We start from the raw sequence: 25,356 nt of genomic DNA on the forward strand, positions 1-25,356 counted from the left end.
ATGAGATAACTCTATTGCAGCTGCTAATGGGTTAAATAATGGCAAAACATGGGCTGTACACCGCTCTGCTGGAACTGGCCTCTTTGAAAGAGAGTCACAAAAGATAAAGAGGTTTGTCAATAATGGAACTTAAAGGGGAACTGTAGTGAAAATAAAATAACAAATACAATTGCTTATTTTTTACAATATTAAATTATAAATTATTAAGTCAGTGTTTGCTGTTGTAAAATCTCTCCTCTCCCTGATTTACATTCTGAAATGTATTACTGGCGGTGACATCTTTAGTCCTGCCAGGTGATCTGAACGAAATGTTTGTTACTGAGAGTTCTATGCACAGAGGGAGATATTGCTTGCTTGGCAATTGGAAACAGATGTTATTTCCCACAATGCAACGAGGTTCACAGAGTAAACTGATAGGACCATGGTCATGACGTCACAATGTGGGAGGGGTTTCACCACAATATCAGCCATACCGAGCCCCCCAATGATCTATTTGAGAAAAGGAATAGATTTCTCATGGGAAAGGGGGTATCAGCTACTGATTGGGATGAAGTTCAATCGTTGGTTAAAGTTCCTTTAAGCCTCAAACACAAAATTGATTAAGTGTACAAGATACAGAGGCGCCAAAAGAATAAAAGGTAATTAAATGAACTTAAAAAAACCAACTGGTTAAACAGAGGAGGCAGCGGTGGTCTTACCCCTCCAATCAGACACAGGCAAAGACTGCGATTCAGACAGTCAACAATTTATTCGGAACTCCAAAAAACAATGCAACACGTTTCACGGGCCATACATCCCGCTTCCTCAGGCAAAATACAGTAGGAGTCACAGCATCTGTATTATATCAGCGAGCTCGGCGCCTCTGTTTGGAGGGGGTAAGACCACCGCTGCCTCCTCTGTTTAACCAGTTGGTTTTTTAAGTTCATTTAATTACCTTTTATTCTTTTGGCGCCTCTGTATCTTGTACACTACATTGAGTCCACCCTGGGTGGAGGGTTGTTACCCTATTTTCCTGTCTACAGAGAGCGACTTTTTATTCCTGAGTGGGGTCAGGATTGTTCTCCCACCTGCTTTTACAGTGGTTGCCTAATGGTAACCCTGGTTTGTAAGTTTAATTTTAACTTCTCATTTATTTTGTTGTCCCCAAGACGAATTACACTATTGGGGCTCTTGGTGTCCCTCTGCTTTACAAAATTGATTAAACTCAGCTAAGGCGATAATCAGGCATGTGTAGAGTAGCCCCCGACCGCTGACCCCAAGGGATCTCCCTGGTGGATCAACTCACCCGAGCGACGGACGTTTAATTTGTTCATGCCGCTCCCCCACCTGTGCTGCTCCATTATCTCTCTCTGCCTGCCCAAATAGCAACAGAACGTGTCGTCAGCTGCCTAGCTAACTTCACATCTATTTAACCCGGCCCAGCTTTGGCCCCTCGCGAGGCATCAGGTCCCGATCCCCGATGGGCGACATCCATTACAGGTGAGTACACACCTTTAAATACCTTAATACCCGAGGATGGATGTCTTCCAATCTTAGTGATTTATCAATTATCTCCCCTTACCCTATTTGCGAGCCCTGACAGTTCTAATAAGTGTCTAAATAACCAGGAGGAGCAGCAGCATTTGGAAGTAAGGTGGAAAGCAATGAAGTCCATGAGATGGGAGGAATTGGCATACATATGAATTGCCCACCAGAATAATTGGGCGCAGGATACAGCCGGTATGGCATATCCTGCTGTTGCACGAGTCCCGGCGGCGTTAAATACTATTCTCCCTCTAGGTCCATGTGAATAATGGGGGAATGATGTAATGTAATTACAGTGTTTTAAAAGCAACTTCAGCTCTGTCGTCTGACGGTGCCGAAGTTACTGACTGTGCGTCGCTATACCCGTAATTCCTATTACGGACTATGGAGGCACCTGCTGCACTCAAATCTACTGCACTGTAATTACAGTGCTCCAGGAATTGTGCCTAAACTCCTTCTTCCCCACTGACGTTTACACGTTCCAATGTGCGTTCTAGGTTCTGCTGCTCTTCCCTAGGGGATAACCATAACCAATACCTACCTTTTGCCTTTTTCAATTCTAACCCCTTATTGTATTGCGAGTATTGTATTTGCTTTCTGTCTGCAGGTGATGAGCCTGGAGTTGCAGCTGGCTGACAGACCCTCACAGGAAGACTTCCTGCTGATGAAGGAGGAGCTGAGCTCAGCAAACCAGGAGAAGAAGCGGTTACAGGAGGAGGTGGAGGCGGAGCAAGCAAAGTGTGCAGCCTTAGAAGAGAGAGGTATGATTGCAGCCAGCTAGGAAGGGACAGTCAGATCCCCTCTGGCCTGTGATACACGGGAGCTGGCATTGTAGCAGGGAGGTTTGGTGCACATTCCATCTGGCTTCTAGTTGAAGTCCCCAATTCAGTCTTCCCGGACGAGTTCCAGCCTTCAGTAACTGAATTCTGTTCATTTTCTCCAGTTAGGATATTAAAAGAAAAACTGAAAGACAAGGACTGCTCTGACCATTCACAGGAAACCGTTGAAACGGCAGTCCAGCCTATCTCGTCGCCTCCACCTCCTCCGCCACCTCCGCCTCCCCCTCCTCCTCCACCGCCTCCACCACCACCACCTGCCCTGTCCTCTGCCATCTCTACAGAGTGAGTAAAGTCTACCAACCTACCTAAACTAAAGACTGGGAGAACTTGGGTCAATCTGCAGGGGTTACATTTGTGTGCCGCAGAGATGGCACTGGAGGGATATTGGAGTCCGTTGCTCCCTTGTCAGTAGAGTCAGTATCACTGCAAGAAACAGCATTAGTTCAGTTCCTCATGTTCTCGTGCAGTTTTAAGACACAGTTTGTTTATGAAAAGGAAAATGTATTCAGCACATAAGACAACAGCATCTATTAGCTTCATTTTTTGTTTTTGTTTTCATAAATATAATTTTTGTGGAATGACTGAGCAAATCCAGACACCCCAGTGAGGGTGGGCATTTATCACATCAGTGGCGTAACTACAATTCAAGGGGTCCCCCAACAAAATATTGAAAGGGCACCCCCAATTTTACAACCTTTCCCTCGCCTCCCCTTTGTGCCCTTCACGGCCTTGAGGCCCATCTCACAAGGGTCATAATACAAGTGTGGCCATCATGATCTTCCCATCCCTAAGTGTAGCCACAAAAACACCTGATCTGAAGTATAGTTCCTCTGTATCGGAGGAAGGGAAGGTTAGTAGTTGTGGCCCCAAAACAGCTTTGGGACCCCCCGCGGTCGCAGGGGTGCTCCTTTCGATGCATCATGGGAAACCACAGTTGCTCAGTTACAGCTGAATTATCACAAATACCTTCCGTTTTTGAAGGCAAATTTATATTCAGCATTACTTTTTAGGAGGAGGGCTTTCCGGCTTTTTAGCTCTCTTTTTTTTAGCTCGTTTTTTTTTAAGTTTTCTGGCTATTCTTTTTGTGAGCACCTCTCTTACTTATTCTTCTACAATGTCCAACCTTCTACTACACCATATCAGGGAGCAGGAAATCTTGGCACCTGCGGCTAATGGACAAATTGGGCGCTTCATAGGCGCTAATGCAGATATCGGCTATAGGACGGCCCAAAGCAGAACATTTTTGTTTGTTAAAATTAGGTTATATTTTTTTGAATTTTTTTTGTCTTTTGTATTTATGAATTTTTCATTTCTTAAAATAATTATTTGTGGTGTGGTGTTTTAGGGTTAGGCGTCAGGAAGGGGTGTTTTGGGGTTAGGCACCCGGAAGGAGCGGTTTTAGGGTTAGGTGGAGGAAGGGGGGTTTTAGGGTTAGGTGCCAGGAAGGAGGGTTTACGGTTAGGAGTCAGGATGGGGTTTTTAGGGCTAGGTGTCAGGAAGGGGGGTTTACGATTAGGCGTCAGGAAGGGGGGTTTTAGGTTTAGGTGTCAGGATGGGGGTTTTTAGGGTTAGGCATCAGGAAGGGGGTTTTTAGGGTTAGGTGTCAGGAAGGGGGTTTTTAGGGTTAGGCGTCAGGAAGGGGGTTTTAGGTTCAGGTGGAGGAAGGGAAGGGGGGTTTACGATTAGGCGTCAGGAAGGGGGGTTTTAGGTTTAGGTATCAGGATGGGGGTTTTTAGGGTTAGGTGTCAGGAAGGGAGTTTTTAGGGTTAGGTGTCAGGAAGGGGGTTTTTAGGGTTAGGCGTCAGGAAGGGGGTTTTAGGTTTAGGTGGAGGTAGGGGGGGGGGGTTAGGGTTAGGCATCAGGAAGGGGGTTTTTGGGTTTGGTGTCAAGAAGGAGGGGTTTTAGGGTTAGGTGTCAGGAAGGGGGTAGGGTTAGACATTGGAGGTGGGAGGGTTCTGTGCAAATTGTGGCTACAAATAGTGGGTGCGAAGCCCATAAATTATATTTGTATGAGCACCTATGACAGTGGCCATCCTTCCATGGCGCTTCTGGTATCTTTTGCAGTGGAGTTTCAGTGGAGAGATGGTTACGTTTAGGAAGGGGGGCAGGGGGGTTGGTTAGGGATTGGAGGGGGGAGGGTTCTGTGTGAGAGTAGGGTTAGGTACAGCCATATCAATCCCTGCCATGTACTGATGAGAGCCAAAAGCCCAAAACAGGCGGTTTACATGTTGGGTTGGTGTGGCTGTGTAATATTTAAAGCTATAGGCTTGCTATACAGCGGTTCTAGATGCTTGCCTTGCTTACAAGGGTGAAAAGGGATGATTTGCATATTCAGTAGTGGTGCATTGTGGGTAGCCACAAATGTTCACTTATTGCTGAATTATTGAAAATTTCCTTCTGTTTTAAGAAGGCAATTTTCACCAAGCATTGCTTATTAGTAGGAGGGCTTTTCGGTCTCTTTTACCCCCCTATACATTCCGAGTGGTTTGGGTCACCCTGAGCTGCTTGATTACTCAATTTAAAATAGTCAAATATTAGTAAATGTAACTGATATTCTACTAGCTGCCATTTCCCAGCATCCAAATTTCCTGGTGCCTTTATTTCACATATGCCCCCCTTCCCCCTCACGACTCCCTCTCAGACCCACCAGGACTAATCTGACAAGGGACCAGCATGATGTATCCGTATACTTTCGATATTTTAATCACAATATCGTTTCAACGGATTTTCATTAGATTTGATATTTATTTTTACTTCTAGATAATAATAATAATAATAATAATAATAATAATATGTTGTCTGTATTTCAGCCCTCTAGCAGAACTAAGAAAGAGGAAGAAAGTCCAGAAACCAGCAGCTGAAACAGTGACAGGTAGAAAATGAATAGTTTGGGAAAACCTCAGCTTTTGTACCACCATTTGTTAGTGGGGTCACTGCGCCACCTTCTGATAAGACGCTGTATATTCAGCTCCTTCACCCATCCCCACTGCTAGAAAAATGACACTATCAGTTGCTGTGTATTGTTTTGTTTTCTTACCAAGTTTGTTTAACCACTTCCAGACCAGGCTAATTGAAATCTATGCCCTGTTTGGGACCTGTTATCCCTGTCAGGGCGTAAATTTCAACTACCGCTCGGCACAGACCCGCCACTACCGCCGATTACACTACTCTCCCGCCACTGCTGTCGCTATGGCAGCAGATCTCTGTGAGCTGGTCAGGAGCCTATTTCATTGCTTCCTGACCCTGTGATCACTTTGAACCAATGTGGGCTTTGGCCCCCCCCATAAGCGGCATTAGGTTAGGGACCCCTTTATTTCTGGCTAATTTTTCACTCCCACACAGTCCCCGATTTAGCTACTGGACTCACCAAGTCTCCTCCCAACTATGTTGTAGTCCCCGGGGGCCCCTGGAGAGTTTTAGGCACTGTGGAGTAAAACTTGTCTATTATTATGATCTCTTCAGAGTGTCATTATACTTGCATCGCATATTATCTGGAATCTTGTCTTACAGTAGATCCCAACATCAGAGATCAAGCCATGGCCGAAATGAAAAAGAGAATCGAGATAGGCGTGTTTCTGAGGCCAACGCGGACTATGGCTCAGGTCTGTTACCGTACTGAAAGAGCTTCTAGGATGTAGGAGGTATCATTAGTGGGGCGGTGCAAATATAATATGTGTAAGGCAAGCAGTAGAGTACTTAGGCTTTGTTTTTTTTATTGTGCCCTGAGCAAAAATGAACATGGGACTCAGTACATTTAGGCTCAGTTCCCACTTGAGCGGAGATAAAATGGACACAGCTCCATCCATATTGCTCCTGCTCCGCACGTCTGAAGCGATCGCTGTTCACCTGCCCCACTGGCCGCTGATCGGCCCTCTCTGTACTCAGCCCGGAGGCCAGCAGAAGCATGGGGCTCTCCTCCATAAGCTGCATTAGACCAATTCTCCAGAGCAACCGGGAGAATTTTCATTGGTCCACCATGAACCAATGAGAATTCTCCCTGTTGCTGAGGATTCCCATTGGTCTTTTGTAGCCCAATGGAGATCCCCATGCTTCTTCCCTGTGTACAGGGAGCGATCTTTGGTGAGGTGCATAGCCCGGGGAAGATACATTACCTCCATAAGCTATAGTATATGGGGAATGCATCCGCCTGCCCGGGATTATTGCGAACTGCACAGAAGTGCGGTACGCTTACTCTAACGCCTAGGTTCTCAACGTGTGGTACGCGTACCCCAGGGGGTACTTCTGATGGTTCCAGGGGGTACTCGCGCTTCATATACATAACCAAGAATAACAAATTTAAAGTTTTAGAAAATAATAAATCTCATTTAAACAACACCAAATTTGTATTTTAGCTAATTATAAGCAATAGTAAATGCTTGGAAATTGTTTAGAACCAATTATCATGTACTATGATTAAATATATATTTGTTAAGGGGTATTTGTGATAATGTTTACTATGCTAGGGGGTACTTGGTGAGTACAGGGTTTTAAAAGGGGTACATACCAATAAAATGTTGAGAAACACTGCTCTAACGCATCCCACGGAGGGGCAAACCCAGGATTTTCAAGGGGGGGGGGAGGGGGGGATTCCTGAAAGGTCTCCCTCAGCCTTGCACAATACAGTATAGTAATATGGTAGGACATCATGCTGGATACACACAATGCAATTTCCCATCGGCTAACAATGGGATCAATCAGGAGCAGTTTGGATACAGATAATAATGAGGATAGCCGACATTTCTAATGAAGGGGAAAGTGAAGCATTCACACAGCAGGGCACAGGGCTGTGCTCATACCTGACTATGTTAAGTTCCCCAGAGCTACTCCATGCTCTGTAAACACACTGCTGCTCCATGCTCTGTACACACACTGCTGCCCCATGCTCTGTACACACACTGCTGCTCCCTGACCTGTACACACACTGCGGCTCCATGCTCTGTACACACACTGCTGCTCCATGCTCTGTACACACACTGCTGCTCCATGCTCTGCACACACACTGCTGCTCCATGCTCTGTACACATGCTGCTGCCCCATGCTCTGTACACACACTGCTGCTCCATGCTCTGTACACACACTGCTGCTCCATGCTCTGTACACACACTGCTGCTCCATGCTCTGTACACATGCTGCTGCCCCATGCTCTGTACACACACTGCTGCTCCATGCTCTGTACACACACTGCTGCTCCATGCTCTGTACACACGCTGCTGCTCCATGCTCTGTACACACACTGCTGCTCCATGCTCTGTACATACACTGCTGCTCCATGCTCTGTACATACACTGCTGCTCCATGCTCTGTACACACACTGCTGCTCCATGCTCTGCACACACGCTGCTGCTCCATGCTCTGTACACACGCTGCTGCTCCATGCTCTGTACACACACTGCTGCTCCATGCTCTGTATACACGCTGCTGCTCCATGCTCTGTACACACGCTGCTGCTCCATGCTCTGTACATACACTGCTGCTCCATGCTCTGTACACACACTGCTGCTCCATGCTCTGTACACACACTGCTGCTCCATGCTCTGTACACACGCTGCTGCTCCATGCTCTGTACACACGCTGCTGCTCCATGCTCTGTACATACACTGCTGCTCCATGCTCTGTACACACACTGCTGCTCCATGCTCTGCACACACGCTGCTGCCCCATGCTCTGTACATACACTTCTGCTCTACCCAAAGTCAACTGTAGCAGGGAAAGAAAGGGGTCAGTGCTGTGAGCTGCAGGATGCCTGCAGATGTTCTGGTGTCTCAGCTTGTGCCTTTCCCCAGACCCTGCACCAGCCCTGGTTTGAGGGGGGATTCTGGGCAGCTGTAATCCCCCCCCCCCCCCTGCGTTTGCCTATGCCACGGATCTGCTGCAGGCTGACAATTGTGAACGGCTTCTATATTTAAAATAAGAGCATTTTGTTGCCAGTTTTGCAATGATCGGAAAATGGACAAAAAATGTCCTTTCTCTGCTCAAGTGGGAACACATCCTGACTGTTGGTAATGTGTTTTATGTATATCTGCATTGCAAGCTGATAAGCAGTTTATGCTGATATACAAAGACAAAATACAGTATTGTCAGGGCTGGTTTTAGACTTTTTGCTGCCTGAGGCAAACTTGTGAGGATGCTCCCCCTCCTCAGTCAGGACAGCAGTGCGAACTCCTCCCTTCTGCTGTGCAAGTCAAATGGAGCACTGCTGCTCTCCTGCCTTCCCCCTTCTCACTCACTGTCAGACTCCTCACACAGCACAACTAGCTGCTTTTCCCCAATGATGACCTCTTCATCTCGCTCTCCTGTCGCTTCTCCTCCTACTCTGACTGCATGCTGTTACAAAAATGCTGCCCCTGTAATCTCTGTGCCTGATGCAAATGTTTTACCTTGCTTCATGAGAGAACCGGCCGAGTATTGTAAGGAAAATAAACCAAATCTAAAATGCAATGACAGGCTGATCAAGACCATTATGTGTGCACTATCATATGACGAATCCAGCCATCATGACCCCATAGAAAGAGAAAGCCTCCAGCAAATCACGGTCAGCCATAATAGTACCAAGTATGCGGAGAGCAGCTGTAACACCTCCAGTATATCATGTGTAGCTGTAATGCCTTTTTTTATTTTTGTATCTATGGGGAAGCAACAGGAGGAAGAAGGGGTTAATGAATATTGGAGGGATGTATGCTGTAATGTATATTATTGTCATTTTTTTTCCAGATAGAGATGTAGATAGCGCTACACACTTAATCCTGTATTTACAAGTGCGTGTGTCTTTTTCTCTATTTTTTACTTTTCATTTTAATGAATGAACATGGCTCCTGATTAGGAGTCATGTTTATTCATTCACAGGCACTTTGATTGGCTTGAGGAACACATCTTCCCGGTCACAAATCCCACCACTGATTGTCAGGATGCGTCCTGTTTGTGGGACAGAGGCACTATGGTCCCCAGGCCCCCGCAGAGTATTCGTCAGGGTAGTGTCTCACTTGTCCTGGTGGATGTGCTCCTTTGTGGCTCCATGCACTCTCTGACTTCATCCACCGCTGGCTGCATCATATCTGTGACCAACAGTATGTAATTACTAACAACATGCCACGGGTTATGGAGGACAGGAGCCACTGACACTGCGAGGCTGAGACGGGAGAGCACAGAGCCACAGACTGAGTGCGCCCGCATGGACAGGTGAGACAATACTCTGCTGAAGACTCTGCCCTGATTGCTCAGGTTGCCTCTATGGCAGTAATGTCTCAAGTTTATCAAGTGCAACCATAATAAACCCTCATTATACAAAGCCCAGCAGTAACACGTCCAGTATATTAAAGAGGAACTCCAGTGAGAATAATGTAATAAAAAAGTGCTTCATTTTTACAATAATTATGTATAAATGATTTAGTCAGTGTTTGTGTAAAATCTTTCCTCTCCATGATTTACATCCTGACATTTATCACATGGTGACATTTTTACTGCTGGCAGGTGATGTCAGTGGAAGGAGATGCTGCTTGCTTTTTTGGCAGTTGTAAACAGCTATTTCCCACAATGCAATGAGGTTCACAAACAACCATGTGTGTGTGGTGTGCTGGATTCCCCAGCTGCTCTTTGGCGTAGAGCTTCACATCTACCTTCTCCCCCTTAGGAGTCTTCAATGAACAAACGGAAGAGTGTCATCAGTGAGCTGCAGGGCATACTGCTGGTGAGTAGAACCATTTCTGTGTCACATGTCATTCTGAGAGCACAGCTGAGCACTCGCTGACTCTCCACCCAAACCTGCTAAATCTACTACAGGTAAAGCATGGAGACCTAATTCCAGGGCCATGCCAAGGCAGAGGCGAGAAAGGCTCCAGCCTCAGGGCGCAGTGTAGGAGGGGTGCGCAACTCACTCAGCTATCATTCCCCTATTGTGTTTGAAGCAGAGAGAAATAAGAAAAGGGGATACATGGCAGTGACAACAAGCCAGATAACTAGAGATTAAGGTGTTGGAAAAGGGTGGGCGGAGGAACCACTTAGTCTAATAGCAATCAGTGTGTGACGGCTGGGGTGGGAGAGATGAAGGGGCGCACTTTGGTGTCTCAGCCTTGGTTGCCGGAGGACGTTGTCCCTGCTCTTCCTAAATCACTTCCTGGTGACTCCTGAATGCTCCAGTGGTGCAACCACAATACTACGGTTTCCAACTCTGTCATTGCCCCATATGGAATTTCGGTGTTTGACTTTCAGTTTTTGCGCTGAAAGGAAACTTAAAGTGCACTGCACCGCCAACAGGCCTTTGGGGGTTACCACATTAGTATGCGGTAATCCCCGTCTGGCAGCTGGCCTAGCAGGAAGTGATGCTCACTTCCTGTGGCCAAAGCCGTTACATGCGCAGGAGCATTATGCTAAAATACACTTCCGCGCATGCGTGACACGTAAAACTTACAATGGGTTTACACATACCCGCATTGCCATAGACCAGGCTTTCTCAACCAGGGTTCCTTGAGGACTCTGCAGGGGTTCCTTGGCGTTTTCCCCCATCGTGGGGGAAGTATAATAGAGCACATTATAGTAGGGGGTACTGTAAAAAGAAGCACTAAATTGGAAGTCAGTCAGAATAATAATGAGCACATTCATAAAATGCACTAGAATAAGGAGACAGTATAATAAGTGGCAGTGTAATAAGGGGTAGTTAAATAAAAAGCCCCAACTACTTTTAAAGAGGAACTCCAGTGAAAATAATATAATGAAAAAAGTGCTTCATTTTTACAATAATTATGTATAAATGATTTAGTCAGTGTTTGCCCATTGTAAAATCTTTTAAATCCCTGATTTACATTCTGACACTTATCACATGGTGACATTTTTACTGCTGGCAAGTGATGTAGCAGCTGCTTGCTGTTTTGGCAGTTGGAAACAGCTGTAAACAACTATTTCCCACAATGCAACAGGGTTCACAGACACAGACAGGAAACTGTCAAGAGTACGTACTCAGAATTTCTTTGTGGGAGGGGTTTCACCACAATATGAGTCATACAGCGCCCCCTCATGGTCTGTTTGTGAAAAGGAATAGATTTCTCATGTAAAAGGGGGTATCAGCTACTGATTGGGATAAAGTTCAATTCTTGGTCAGAGTTTCTCTTTAAAGTCCATGCCGCCTGCAAAATAAATGCAAGGGTTCCTTGAGATCCAACAGTTATTTGCAGGGTTCCTCCAGGTTAAAAAGGTTGAGAAAGGCTGCCATAGACTTACATGACTTTCGGTCCGACACACGTCGCTGCAGGTCGGTGCAAAACCAAGCCGTAGCGTTGGGGGTGTGGTGAAAAATGTCACTTCCATCGCACTGCACTGCATCAGTGTGAAAGTCCCCTTAGACTTTCATTGCCCTGCGGTGTGGTGCCGTAAAAATACCACACCGCACCGTCCCGGTGTGAAAGGCCCCTGAGGAAATACCAGCAAAAGCATTTTTGAATCATCCTCTGGGAAATCCTGTTGAACTAACCAATAAGAATCCTCTGTAGGATTGTAGCTAGCGTTCTTTTTATTACAATGGCTGCTAGCAGTGTTTTCTAATAATGGTGGCCCGGATGCAAAGCATTATAATGGGAATGCCGATTGCTGAATCTTTATATCTCCTTGCAGAGCAATGCGAGGAAACCACTGCGGAGGGCAAGTCGTCGCAAGATAAGCCGTAAAGTAAAAGACAGTGAGCTGGGGTCTGTGCTGGGGAGAAGACGCCAGATTGTGGAGCTCAATCTAAAGACTGACCAGGCAGCCGATACAGGGAAAGACACAAAGGAACAGCCTTCCGCGACTCAGATACAGACAGCAGCACAAGGTGAGTACTGAGCTCATTGAGCTGCGTCTGGTCAGAGGGGGAGTCTCATTCTTATCCTAGATACTAACCGAAGGTTGTAAGTATGCACGGACTGTGGGCGGTGGCTTAGTGTGGGTGGTGTAGTTATGGGCGGTGGCTTAGTGTGGGTGGCGGCTTAGTGTAGCAGTTGTGTTGTGCGCATGCGGCCTGCAGGTTCGTCTGTATATACTTAAAGTGGATCCGAGATGGACTTTTACTCATTGCATAAGTGTGTTCCTTTCTTATTGTTTATAGGGCATTCCTCAAGCCAAATACTATTTTTGTTTTTGTTTTAATACTCTAATTCCCTATAAACTAAACAAGCCACGCCCACAGGTTTTCAGAGAGCCAAGGCACTTTCAGACAGTAGCAAGGGCTGATGGGAGCTCAGTCTGGGCATGAGGAGGGGGAGGTATTACTAGCCAGAGATTTCAGAGGCAGAGGGGAGGAGAGGGGATTAGGTTTTTTTGCTCGAGATGCAGATAAGCCTGCCTCTGTGTAATGTTTACAAACAACATGGCTGCTGTCATTGTATCACAGGAAGAAATAATCATTTTCTATTAAAGCTGTTTGCAGCTAGATTTGCTGTGTAAACTATCTAAACTTTAGATAAGATATATAGACAAGTTACTTGTTATAGTTAGTTTTTCATCTCGGATCTGCTTTAAAGGCACAAACGAACCTGTGGGCAGCTTCTTAGTGTGGGCGGTGCAGTTGTGGGTGGCAGCCTAGTGTGGGCGGTGGCTTGGTGTGGGGGGGGAGGTTTATTGTGGGCGGTGGCTTAGTGCAGCGGTTGTGAATCGGGGGCTTCCTGTGTAGTCCTATTCATGACACGAGTCTCTCTGCAATGCTCTGTATCTCCTGCAGGCGGATCGCAGAGCCCAGAACCCTCTTCACCATTTCAGAGAAGTCCGGTTTTTGTGAAGATGAGACAGAGGAAGATGTCAGCACAGAACAGTCAGTCCGGACAGATCTAGGGGGACAAGAGAGACAGCTTCCAGTTTACCAAAGTGCACTTCTAATGACCACATTTATAAAAAAAATATATATATTTTATACTGTTGCTATAAAGTCTTATAAAAAAAATAATAAAACAGGTTTGGACTCCATCGTTTACTTTCTTCTAGCGATAATTTTGCATTTCAGGAGGTGTGATAAGAGGCCATGGCCCTGATTGAGGGCAGACTGGGCCATTGGCAGACCAGATTTTACACGGTAAATCCAGCCAATCCTGCTAAACAAAAAGGTCAATAGTTCATATATTTTAGCACTTGGAGACACAAGGATGGCCGAACATCACAAATGAATGTTCGCAAACGCATTTGCAAAAATTTGCGGCATGCCCCATTGACTTTAGTGGTGGACGAACATCTAAAACGTTAACGGTTAATAGCAAAGCGCCCGTATATGCTTGGAGAGAATGTTAAGGAGTGGGAACAAGAGGATTTTTTTTCATTTGAACTCTTCCATGGATTGGCCAAGGTGGGGGAGGGGGAGGCTTGGCCATTAAAAAGTAAATAAAAAAAATACATGGGTTCCCCCTTCCAAGTCTATTTAACCCCTTGTCACTCATGAAGGCTAGGATAGCCAGATTGCAGAGCCCAGACTGTGTGGGGCTCTGCAGCCTGAGTTATACCATCCCACATGGCCCATGGTATTGGAGGTCCCTGGAAGAGAGGGATGGCCACGCCTTCCCCCTACTGATAGCCTAACCGTAACCAACCCTCTTCTGACATCAACATTTCCAGTCATAGCAGCTAAACTTGGCTATTAACATCTGGCTCCCAGTTTACCTGCTTTGTGCTGTTAATGCCAACAGGTGGTGCTCTAAAGAAATGGAGGCGTTTTTATAGTACTTTTTTTTTTTTGTCCTTACCTCATGAGGTTTTAAATTACCTCACATGAGGTAATTTGTTTGATACCCCTACCAGAATTGAGGCCAATATAACAATGGAGGAATGTAAACAAAATATACTGTTATCTCTACTTCAGATCGGATGCTAAGCTAAAGGGGCTTTCTATGGCAAAATAAGGAGCTGTGTTTAACTGTTTGAATGCTGTTCTGCTACAATTTTTGTTTGTGCTAGTAGGTTTAAGGCTGTAAGGAATCTTTTAAAGCAAAGAAGAAATGCTGAGTTTCAAACCACTTTAAGGTGCCCATCAACAATACAACCCTGACTGTACAATCCCACCAAATCCATTGTAGTAGAAAGATAAGCTGAGGGAATTTACTTTGAATGGATACTTAAGTTAGTCCCTTATATTACATAGAAGCTGTAAGATTGATCAATCAAGAATGTTATCTATGGACACCCCCAACATTCTTAAAGAGGAATTGTAGTGAAAATAATGTAATGAACAAAATTGCTTCTTTTTTAAAAAAAAATTCTCATATATAAATTATTTAGGCCCGGTTCATATTAGCGTTTTTTGTGGATCGGAACGTATACTGTACAAACGGAACGGATGTGAATGGATCCAATGTTAACCTATGGATCCATTCGCATGCGTCCGTTGGTACGGATACGTTCCGTATGTTCCGATCACCGGACCTAAAAATTGCTGCAGGCCCTAATTTTCTGGACCGTTCTGCTTAGCAGAACGGATCCGGACAAAAAATGCAGCAGCATTGGGGGCAATGGGAAACGGAACGTTTCTTCACACTAGTGAAGAAACAGACCGTTCCACGAGGGATGGGGGCATGTGCTGATGCAAATCTAGCGACGGGAGGGTGAGGGAGGGTTGGTGAGGGAGGGTTTATACATACCTAATCTTCCATAGCCGCCGGCGGTAGAGGCTCCCGTCTTCTTCCACGTCATGTAGTCACATGACGCGCTGTGTAGTCGCATGACGCGCTGTGTAGTCACAGCGGAAGAAGAGGAAGCCTCTACCACCGGCTGCTGCAGAAAATCAGGTATGTATTTGCTGAGTGAAAACAGATCCGATCAATCATTGATCAGATCCATTTTCAATATGTGAACCGAGCCATGGAGTGAGCCATCCGGATCCGGTGAAGCGGAGACCGGATCCGCTCACCAGATCCTTTTGGCTCAGAACGCTAATGTGAACCGGGCCTTAGTCAGTGATTGCCCATTCCAAATATCCGTCCTCAACCCGATTCACATTTAATGTAAACTGACCTACATTCTGAAATTTATCACAGACGGCAACATATTCACTGCCGGCAGGTGCTGCTCTGCAGATCAAGTTGTATGCCTCGCAGTGCTCAAAGATACCTGAACCTTTGATAGAAAAAGGTAAAGCAAGTCATTTTGGCTTTGGAACACAGAGTAAACAAACATTTCACAGAGATGCACCTGACAGCATCCAAGACGCTGCCACCCGTGCCAAATGCAAGAATTAAAATCAGGTAGAACAAAGATTCCACAATGGCCAAACACTGACCAAATTCCTAAAGTCATATTGCAAAAAGTAAGCAATTTTATAAACCACATTCTTCTCATAACCGTTCCCCTTCAATTTCAGAGGATACAATATTTTGCAGTACTACTCTATCTCTATCTCTCTCCTTTTCTGATTAACAATTTTTATAATATATTTGTCGTAGAGCTTATTGTTTAGCATTTTTATAGTACTAAACATATCCTACTAATATAATAAATGGGAAAGTTTGGATATTTGGATGTTTGTTACTCGATCACGCAAAAACGGCGGAACGGATTTGAATGAAATTTGGCACACATAGTACATTACCTGGAATAAAGTATAGGATACTTTTTATTCCCATAACCAAAAAGGTGGCGGAGACAAATACAAATTTCACTGGGAAAATGTAAACTGCAGCCATTCTTACACTGTTAATGGTAGGGTTCTCAAACTTTGCGCAGTTAGTCACTGGGTGACTGGGATTCATATTCAGAAAGGTGGGAGGAGTCCATAAAAGCCAATCAAAATTCACCCATTGATTTTGAAGGGGAATATTTCATTGCTGCCATTCTTGCACTGTTAATGGCACAAGTCTCAAACTTAGTACAGTTGGTCATTGGGTGACTGGGGTTCAATTTGAGAAAAGGGGGTGGAGCCATAAACAGCCAATCTGATTTGTTTCATTTTTATGCAAGTTATTGATGCCAAAGACCGCAAAGCTCACAAACCTGGTGTCACGGACGGTTGCGGGGCCGCAGGCGCGTCCTGTAACCGCCCGTGAGGAAAAGCGATCGCACTCGATTCTCTGCATCGATTGCGCTTCAAATCGATACAATCTGGGTTGAGTGTGTAGGGGCAGCTGACGTCTTTTTTTCAGCAGAGAGATAGCACCAGCCCAACTGCTGGATGGCTCTTTTGATATGCTAATGAGCCTGGGCCCAGAGAGTCCCTGGCTTCAAGCTGTGCTGATGGCCCATCCATCAGGTATAGACCATGACAGAAGCAATCTAGTTGGGAGAAAAGCCAGACCCTCTGGCTCCCTCCCAGCAGGGGAGCTGACACCTAGCTAGCTGCCCCAAACTTCAAAGAGCCTTTGCCTGGGAATGACCTGCTATCAATCCCAGGGGTATCTCATATTCCATAAACTGCTATGTGCATCATATTTTCTGTGTTGCCAGGCTGGCAGACCCTCCAAACTAACAGAGCATGCTTGGCCCTATCTGGCGCTGGTTCTGAAGAAATTTCAGACCATTCTGAGGGAAAGACTGCCAGTTAGGCAGTTCGAAAGTGCCCTGCTGATACCACAAGGGTCCCACCCCTCATGTTTGGTATCAGGCTGCTGGGTACATCGAGGCAGACCTGAAAATATTAGTAAATCTGCCCTGACCTGTACGGTTCTGTGAGATAGAGCCCATATATGGTTAAGGTATGATTTCTGGTTCCCAGGACAAGGGGAGGACTCATCTCATGTTCTAAGGGGGTGTGTGGGCCCGCCCTCACTACCTCCTACTGAATCAGAGGCATAAGAATGGCAGAAGACCCAAACTCAGTGTCCTCCACCCTGAAACATCTTGAACTCATCTGTGCCAGCTTGAGGATATGCTGGCATCCACCTGGTCTGAACTCTGAACTTTGATTGAAACCAAGAACTTTACAAGTTTTCCCACTAAAGGACATCTTTCCAGGAAGTATTTTTCTCCCTTCTTTTATTTTTTATACTGGCTATTACTGTTTTAATAATTGTTGATTTTAATAATTGTCTGTATATATTAATTATTTATATTGCTGTGAATAAAAGACTTCCTCCAAGTCATTCACTGTTCCGCTACTCTGCTTATCAGCACACACAGAACTGATCTCGGGTCTCTGAAGATACGCTACTGTTTGTTTGTTGTTGGCTAGACAGAATACCGTGTGTTTAACCGTTTTATTCGCAGGACTAGTCAGTCAGTAAATCGGGTCCACTGGCCCATACCAGTGGTGGTGGCAGATACCGTGGAATCGTGTGTACGTTGTAATTACCCGTGTCTCACAGGCTCCCTTCTGGGCTGTCTGCGGCTAATTCTTAATGGTTCCTGCGCATTGACTGCGACCAGAGTTCGCACGATCTGTGCGCTGGCACCGTTTGGAAGGCTAAGTGCGGTCAGCCACTAGGGCTCCTGTGACAGTGTTAGGCAGCGGTTGGGACCTGTGTTGTGCTGAAAGTATCTAAGATAGCGCTAGCGCTATCAAGAAACAAACTAATTCGTTGGTGTAGCTGGAAGGCAATATATTTTTTATATATACAGAGAGACTGTGTAGCCAGTACCTCTCCCCAAAAGTTTTATTTTATTTGGCGTGGAAATGTCCGGGAACTACAAGAAAATGTGCCTGGCGGACCTGCAAAATCTTTGCCAAGAGAGAGGCATTGATGTCGGCCGCAAGAAACAACAGGACCTGGTAGCGGAATTGTTTCAATGGGATACCCAGCAACTGCGGGAGCTGGATGTGTCTGCTGAGGTAGACACTGACCCATCTGACTCAAGGCAAGGGGAACCAGAGGCTGAAGATCCTAGGCGTACAGAGGTTGAGCATCCTGCGGGCCCTGTTGCAACAGTTACGCCAGAGACTGTCAGTATGGACCCCAATCCCAGAGATTCTGAAAGTACTCGCCTGGAATCGGCCAGTACTGGACTGTCCGTTTGTGCTGCCCCGGTAATGCAGCAGGCATTACGAAAGCTGATGGAGACTGACCTGGAAAAGTACCTGCAGTACATGGCGGAGCAAAAGCGAGAGGCACGAGAGGAGAGGGATGCCGCTGAGAGAGAACGGGAGCGCCAACGACAGCATGAGCTAAACATGGCAAAAGTGCAACAGGCCAGCCGGAGTTCACCGCCCAGCCTCCCTGCTGAAGGAGCTGCACCACCCGTAAGTGCAAAATTTAAATTTGCTAATATTGAGAAAGACACAGACATTGACTTGTTTTTGCGATCTTTTGAAAAAGCATGCCGTCAGTATCGTCTGTCCCAAGACCAGTGGGCCAGACATCTGACACCTTTGCTGCGCTACAAAGCGCTTGATGCCTTCGCAGAATTGCCTGCGGAGAAGGATAATGATTATGCTGCTATAAAAGACGCTATCAATACTAAGTACCAGCTGACGCCAGAAGCCTATCGGAAGAAGTTCAGGGCCTGGCAGAAAAAGTCTTCTGATTCGTACCGAGATGTGGTCAGCAGCTTGCTCACCACACTCCGCCAGTGGACTCTAGGCCTCACCAAAGGGTCTTATGGCGTCCTGGAGGACTTGATAGTCCTCAAACAATTTCTGAACATTTGCCCTGCTGATGTACGACAGTTTGTGTTAGAACGCAGGCCGGCTTCAGCCACTGTCGCTGCAGACCTTGCTGAGACTTTTGCAACTACCCGGGTGGCTGATACCCGCAGAACTGTCCCATCCAGCTGGAGAGGAGGTCAGCCCAATACCTCGGCACTCTCCTGCCCCTGTGAGCCGTCAGCCACAGAGGCCACCCAGCACAGCTTCTGCACCCAGGGCTGCAGCGCCTGGAGAGGTCACCTGTCACTACTGCCGCCAGCCCGGACACATGAAATTCGACTGTCCAGAGCGGAGACAGACACCACCAGCATCTGGATCATCTGCATCACCTGTACCTCACCCACAGCAGAGGCAACCCGCCAGCGAACCACAGCCTGGATCATCAGATTTTGTCCTGTTTGCCCGCGGAAAGGAAATCCGCGACCGAACCGACCAGCAGCAACTTGTTAGAGTGAACGGCAAAGTTGTCACCGGATTCCGAGACACCGGAGCTGACATTACGTTAGTTCACTCACACCTTGTGCCAAAGGAGAGCATCAGCCCCAGCCGATCCCTTGCCCTTACTGGAGTAGAGGGCACCCTTTTTCACATAGCCCACGCGAGAGTGAAGCTGGATTGGGGAGGAGGGGTCCACGAAAGGGTTGTTGGGGTTATGAAGGATCTCCCAGTCCCTTTGTTGCTGGGGACTGATTTGGGCAAGCTTGTGTCCTACTATGAACCTGCCCCGACCGCCTTGTCGCTCACGGAAGGAGACGGACTCTCCACCCACCACCAGGTACTTTATACACTTGGGGGAGCACCAGGGGGAGGTGGGTTGAATGTGCCCAGTTCAAGGGTACCAGGTTCAATAGTGCCTGCTTCAAAGGCACCTGAGTTTGATGTACAGACTGTCTGTTGTGATGATGCTGTAACTGTACCTGAGTTTACTGTACAACCTGTCTGTAATGAAAAAATGTCTATACCTGTCAATGTCATTACTGCATGCAATGATGATTTGAGTAATGTCCGTCTGTGCCATTCTGACAGTGTACCTGTGCTAGCAGTACCGCGCAGCTGCACTGCTCAGAACCCGAGCTCAGAACAGGTGGAGGGGGTTCCGGCCTCCTCCCCCTCCTCTGACCGCAGGGATGAGACCTTTCAGCCGCTGGCCTCGTGTGACATGAGCCAGTTGGCTGAAACTGACAGCGCCGTATTCTCAGCCGCACTACAAAGTGACCCAAGCCTGGAGGTGCTCAGGCAGCAAGCCGCTGAGCCCCTCGCAGACGGGTCCGCTTTCAAGGTGTACTGGGAAGGTGGGAGACTGTACAGCGAGTCTGTACAGCCCCCTACAGGTAGATCCCACGCGAATACCAAATGGCTTGTGGTCCCGAGTGCGTTCAGGGGACATGTGCTGAAATCCGCACATGATAATTCCCTGACAGGACACTCTGGTGTCCGCAAGACACTTGCATGTATTCGGAGGCAGTTTTATTGGCCCAGGATGAACAGGGATGTAGCAAACCACTGCAAAGCATGTGCCGTCTGTCAGGAGCCAGGAAGGTCCAGGGATTCCCGCGGGGTTCCCTTAGGTCCACAGCCACTTCGCAGGGAACCCCTGCGTGGGCTGGCTGTTGACCTACCCAAACCACTGCCCGTTGTCAGCAGTCCCGGCAGACACCATGTCCGACTGCAGTGGCGCAAACGCCCTGTCCAGAACGGTCCACGTCGGGTCAACCCTGAGGGTAGCAGACCGCGACCGGTCCAGGGGAACCGAGCCACAGGCTCCAATAGGTTTTCCCGCCACACCGGCAACCCGAGACCCGTCAGCCAGGTTGGCCGACACGCAGCGGGCAGCCGACCCCAGAACGCCAACGGGGAACTAGATCAGATCTCGCAGGTTAGCGGCAACGACACACATCTTGCTGATGCATGTCTATCTGCCTTCTCCCCAGGGGGGGCTGTCACGGACGGTTGCGGGGCCGCAGGCGCGTCCTGTAACCGCCCGTGAGGAAAAGCGATCGCACTCGATTCTCTGTATCGATTGCGCTTCAAATCGATACAATCTGGGTTGAGTGTGTAGGGGCAGCTGAAGTCTTTTTTTCAGCAGAGAGATAGCACCAACCCAACTGCTGGATGGCTCTTTTGATATGCTAATGAGCCTGGGCCCAGAGAGTCCCTGGCTTCAAGCTGTGCTGATGGCCCATCCATCAGGTATAGACCATGACAGAAGCAATCTAGTTGGGAGAAAAGCCAGACCCTCTGGCTCCCTCCCAGCAGGGGAGCTGACACCTAGCTAGCTGCCCCAAACTTCAAAGAGCCTTTGCCTGGGAATGACCTGCTATCAATCCCAGGGGTATCTCATATTCCATAAACTGCTATGTGCATCATATTTTCTGTGTTGCCAGGCTGGCAGACCCTCCAAACTAACAGAGCATGCTTGGCCCTACCTGGCGCTGGTTCTGAAGAAATTTCAGACCATTCTGAGGGAAAGACTGCCAGTTAGGCAGTTCGAAAGTGCCCTGCTGATACAACAAGGGTCCCACCCCTCATGTTTGGTATCAGGCTGCTGGGTACATCGAGGCAGACCTGAAAATATTAGTAAATCTGCCCTGACCTGTACGGTTCTGTGAGATAGAGCCCATATATGGTTAAGGTATATAATAATAATAAGGTATGATTTCTGGTTCCCAGGACAAGGGGAGGACTCATCTCATGTTCTAAGGGGGTGTGTGGGCCCGCCCTCACTCCCTCCTACTGAATCAGGGGCATAAGAATGGCAGAGGACCCAAACTCAGTGTCCTCCACCCTGAAACATCTTGAACTCATCTGTGCCAGCTTGAGGATATGCTGGCATCCACCTGGTCTGAACTCTGAACTTTGATTGAAACCAAGAACTTTACAAGTTTTCCCACTAAAGGACATCTTTCCAGGAACTAAGTATTTTTCTCCCTTCTTTTATTTTTTATACTGGCTATTACTGTTTTAATAATTGTTGATTTTAATAATTGTCTGTATATATTAATTATTTATATTGCTGTGAATAAAAGACTTCCTCCAAGTCATTCACTGTTCCGCTACCCTGCTTATCAGCACACACAGAACTGATCCCGGGTCTCTAAAGATACACTACTGTTTGTTTGTTGTTGGCTAGACAGAATACCGTGTGTTTAACCGTTTTATTCGCAGGACTAGTCAGTCAGTAAATCGGGTCCACTGGCCCATACCAGTGGTGGTGGCAGATACCGTGGAATCGTGTGTACGTTGTAATTACCCGTGTCTCACAGGCTCCCTTCTGGGCTGTCTGCGGCTAATTCTTAACGGTTCCTGCGCATTGACTGCGACCAGAGTTCGCACGATCTGTGCGCTGGCACCGTTTGGAAGGCTAAGTGCGGTCAGCCACTAGGGCTCCTGTGACACCTGGTCATTGAGTAATTGTGTGTTAGGGTTAGGAAAAGTTGCCGCAGCCAACACCAGCCAAATACATACTTGGGCAATGCTGGGACATCAGTGGGCGGAGACAAATACACATTTCACTGGGAAAACTTCTTCATACACTTCTCAAACTCACAAACTCATTATCGGCAGACTGCTGAGAGGAGGGGGGCAGGGGGAGGAGCCGGAGTCACCGGAATGAATTGGTTTCTGACATTGGCGCTTGTAACACAGCCACCTCACATTTTGGCTGGCCAGGACCCAAAGTGGCCAGACTTTGGTTTCTGGCTGTAACATATACACCAGAATCTACATACATTTTAAGCTGGTTACTTTCTGTGCCCTAAAAAGCATGCAGATTATGTCCTATTTAACAAGCAGAGGGTGAGTGAGCTGGCCTACATAATTTGCTCCCATGCCAACCAGGGGCGTAACTAGAAAACACTGGACCCCCCTGCAAAACCTTGGATGGGGCCCCCTAACCGTGCACACCGAGTAGGAACTGTCTATAAATCTTTGTCCACAAAACTTTGTATGATTCGTTATCAGTGACAGAGCAGATGCAGTCATTAGAACAATTATGCAAAGAGCAGAAAGTTTCTTCTCTTCTTGCCCTTAGTTGTCATTCTCTCAGGGTGGGGCCCCTGGTGGCTTCTGGGCCCCCTGCAGCTGCATCCCTTGCAGGGTCTATTGTTACGCCCCTGATGCCAACAAGCTAGTGTAAGGCCTTGTTCACATCAGACATCGCCAGCGCTATTGCAAGCACTGAGCAATTCATCAGTTTTTTTCTGCGCTTTTTTTTTTTTTTTTTTTTAGAAAATCACACTTCCAGAGCGATTCGTTTTTTCACGTCCTGACGTTAGTCAGGAAGTGAACTCTTTCACCCAGAAATAAATGAATATAATGTATTTATTCATGAAAGCGCTGGGGAAATTGCTACACAACAATTTCCCTATACCTTCCATTGAGCCAAAACGCTCAGAAAATGGTGCAGGCAGCGCTTGTCGATCGGAATCGAACCGCTCATATGTGAACACTCTCATAGGGAATCATTGCACAAGCAGCTTAAAAAAATGCGCAAATGCCCTAGGTATGAACAAGCCCTAACAGTTAAATGGAATTTGCTGGTTTGTGAACAATGGATGCCAGGAATAATGAAACCAGTTTCAGGTACCGGTAAGAACAGCTTGCTGGATATCGATCTTGATATATATAGATTTGAACGGCTCCATTTCTCTCACTGGAGTTTAACTTTGAAACCCCACGGACCCCGCAAAAGCTCATCTGTATTAAATAAGAATATTGAAAATACAAGTATTGAAGAAGCTAAAAATAGTTTAATTGAAGTTGTCGTTCCAGTAGCTGCAGTGAACCTTCATTTTTTCTTTGTGAAATTCCCATAGAGACCTCCTCAGTTCCGCTATCTGTCCCACAGGATCATCTCGTCCTCTTCAAATTGAGCCTTCGGATGCGCAGGGACACTTCGGCTGACATTCTAACTGATCGATAGCTTGTAGAGAGTCAGTGAGTGACTATCTGGAGTCACCGGCGGCCATCAGGAGGAGCAGATGTCAGGTCGTGTTACTTCTGAATCTCATCGATAATGAAGACGTTGTTCATAATGATTGGCGATCAGGTTCTTCTGACCTGTGACATTTTCCCCTCAGCTGTTCCCTTCTCTCCAATATATTCCTGATCATTAACTATCTGAGGTTCAAATGCCAGGCAGATGAGCTGTGAGCAGGAAAGCTAGAGGAGGCTGGAGAAGACCGGATTATCTGAGGGAACAGAAGTTCTCTGACATTTCATGACCACCGGTTACTAAAACAGACATGACAGGAAACTGTTGTGTTTAGGGCTATGGAGTTGGTACAAAAATCATCCACCATCCATGCTCAGTTTATGAAACCACTGACTCCAGGTACCCAAAAATTGCTCCAACTCCTCGACTCCGACTCCATAGCCCTGGTTGTGTCCATTCAGCCACCCCTTTCTTTGGGGCAGGGGTCACTCATGAGGGGTTCACGTGCTTTCCCCGCATGAAGAATTGCACCAGATGTGACAGCCAATAGGGATAGTCAATGAGATGCAAATAATGTGCATGCAAATGTATGCTGCTTGAAAATGAACCAATCAAATCCTGCTGAAGTAAAATTTAGTTGGTCCATTTTCAAGCTTACAAAGCTTACAGCTTGCATAATCCTGCATCAACCTGAAATTATTTGCATCATTGGACTTACTTCGGGAGGGGGTCCTCTGGATCCTGGTGAGGCTTCCCGCATCCACCTTAAGGTGGCCACACACCATACAATTTTAATGCAATCTAGCTGTACAATCAATCACCAAGTGCTGTGTATACTACACCTTAAAGGGAACCTGAACTGAGAAAAAATATTTAAAATAAACACACAAGGTAACTTCAAATGAACATTACATAGTTACCTTGCCATCAGTTCCTCTCAGAAGCTCACCATTTTATTTTTCTTTTGACAATGAATGATCCCTTCCAGTTCTGACAACATTTTGTCAGAACTTAAATATATCAGTTGCTGTCAGTTATAGCTGAGAGGACAACTGATGTGCCAGGTAATGTCCATGTTTCCCTATTGCTCAAGTGGGTGATATTACAGTGTAACAGTGTGTTGACCAGGAAGCGGTTATGGGGTAATGGCCATTTTCAAAATGGAGGACGGAGAATTCCCTTGATCACGGTGGACAAACAGGACGCAGGAGAGGAGAAAGAGATTGAGGAGTAGACTACACGGGAGGCAAGTATGACGTGTGTATGTTTATTTTGACTTTTATTTTCAGTTCAGGTTTTCTTTAAGCCTCGGCTGGTGATGGCTCCCCCGAAAATACAGCCGACAGGGATGTCTATGGTGCAGGCGCAATATCACCCAGGGGCGTAGGAATAGGCCCTGCAGCCCCTGCGCCCGCGGGGTGGCCCGCCCCCCCCCGCCCCCTGGGGCCCGCTCGGGGCCGTTTTGTGGGTGCTGGAGGGGTGGCAGCATGAGGGGAAAGCCTTGCCCACAGTCGGCGGGGAGAGGGGTAGTTCCCCCCTCTCCCTCA

General features: G+C 46.9%; 1 protein-coding gene across 3 annotated transcripts in view; it reads left to right on the top strand.

The window, feature by feature from the left end:
* LOC137562766 (shootin-1-like) overlaps window positions 1–13,286 on the top strand; it is a 57,036-nt gene extending 43,750 nt beyond the window's left edge. For 2 of the 3 annotated variants that reach the window (XM_068274437.1, XM_068274457.1), the window contains 7 exons: window positions 2,132–2,285; window positions 2,468–2,645; window positions 5,174–5,235; window positions 5,874–5,965; window positions 9,991–10,047; window positions 11,964–12,159; window positions 13,045–13,286. In XM_068274437.1, coding sequence (XP_068130538.1) covers window positions 2,132–2,285; window positions 2,468–2,645; window positions 5,174–5,235; window positions 5,874–5,965; window positions 9,991–10,047; window positions 11,964–12,159; window positions 13,045–13,154 — 849 coding nt within the window. In that variant the 3' untranslated portion in view covers window positions 13,155–13,286. The remainder of the gene's footprint in view (window positions 1–2,131; window positions 2,286–2,467; window positions 2,646–5,173; window positions 5,236–5,873; window positions 5,966–9,990; window positions 10,048–11,963; window positions 12,160–13,044) is intronic. The other variant, XM_068274447.1, reaches the window with a different exon arrangement.
* Window positions 13,287–25,356: the final 12,070 nt, after the last annotated feature.

This window comes from Hyperolius riggenbachi, chromosome 1 (genome assembly GCF_040937935.1).
Source record: "Hyperolius riggenbachi isolate aHypRig1 chromosome 1, aHypRig1.pri, whole genome shotgun sequence".
Classification (NCBI taxonomy): domain Eukaryota; kingdom Metazoa; phylum Chordata; class Amphibia; order Anura; family Hyperoliidae; genus Hyperolius; species Hyperolius riggenbachi.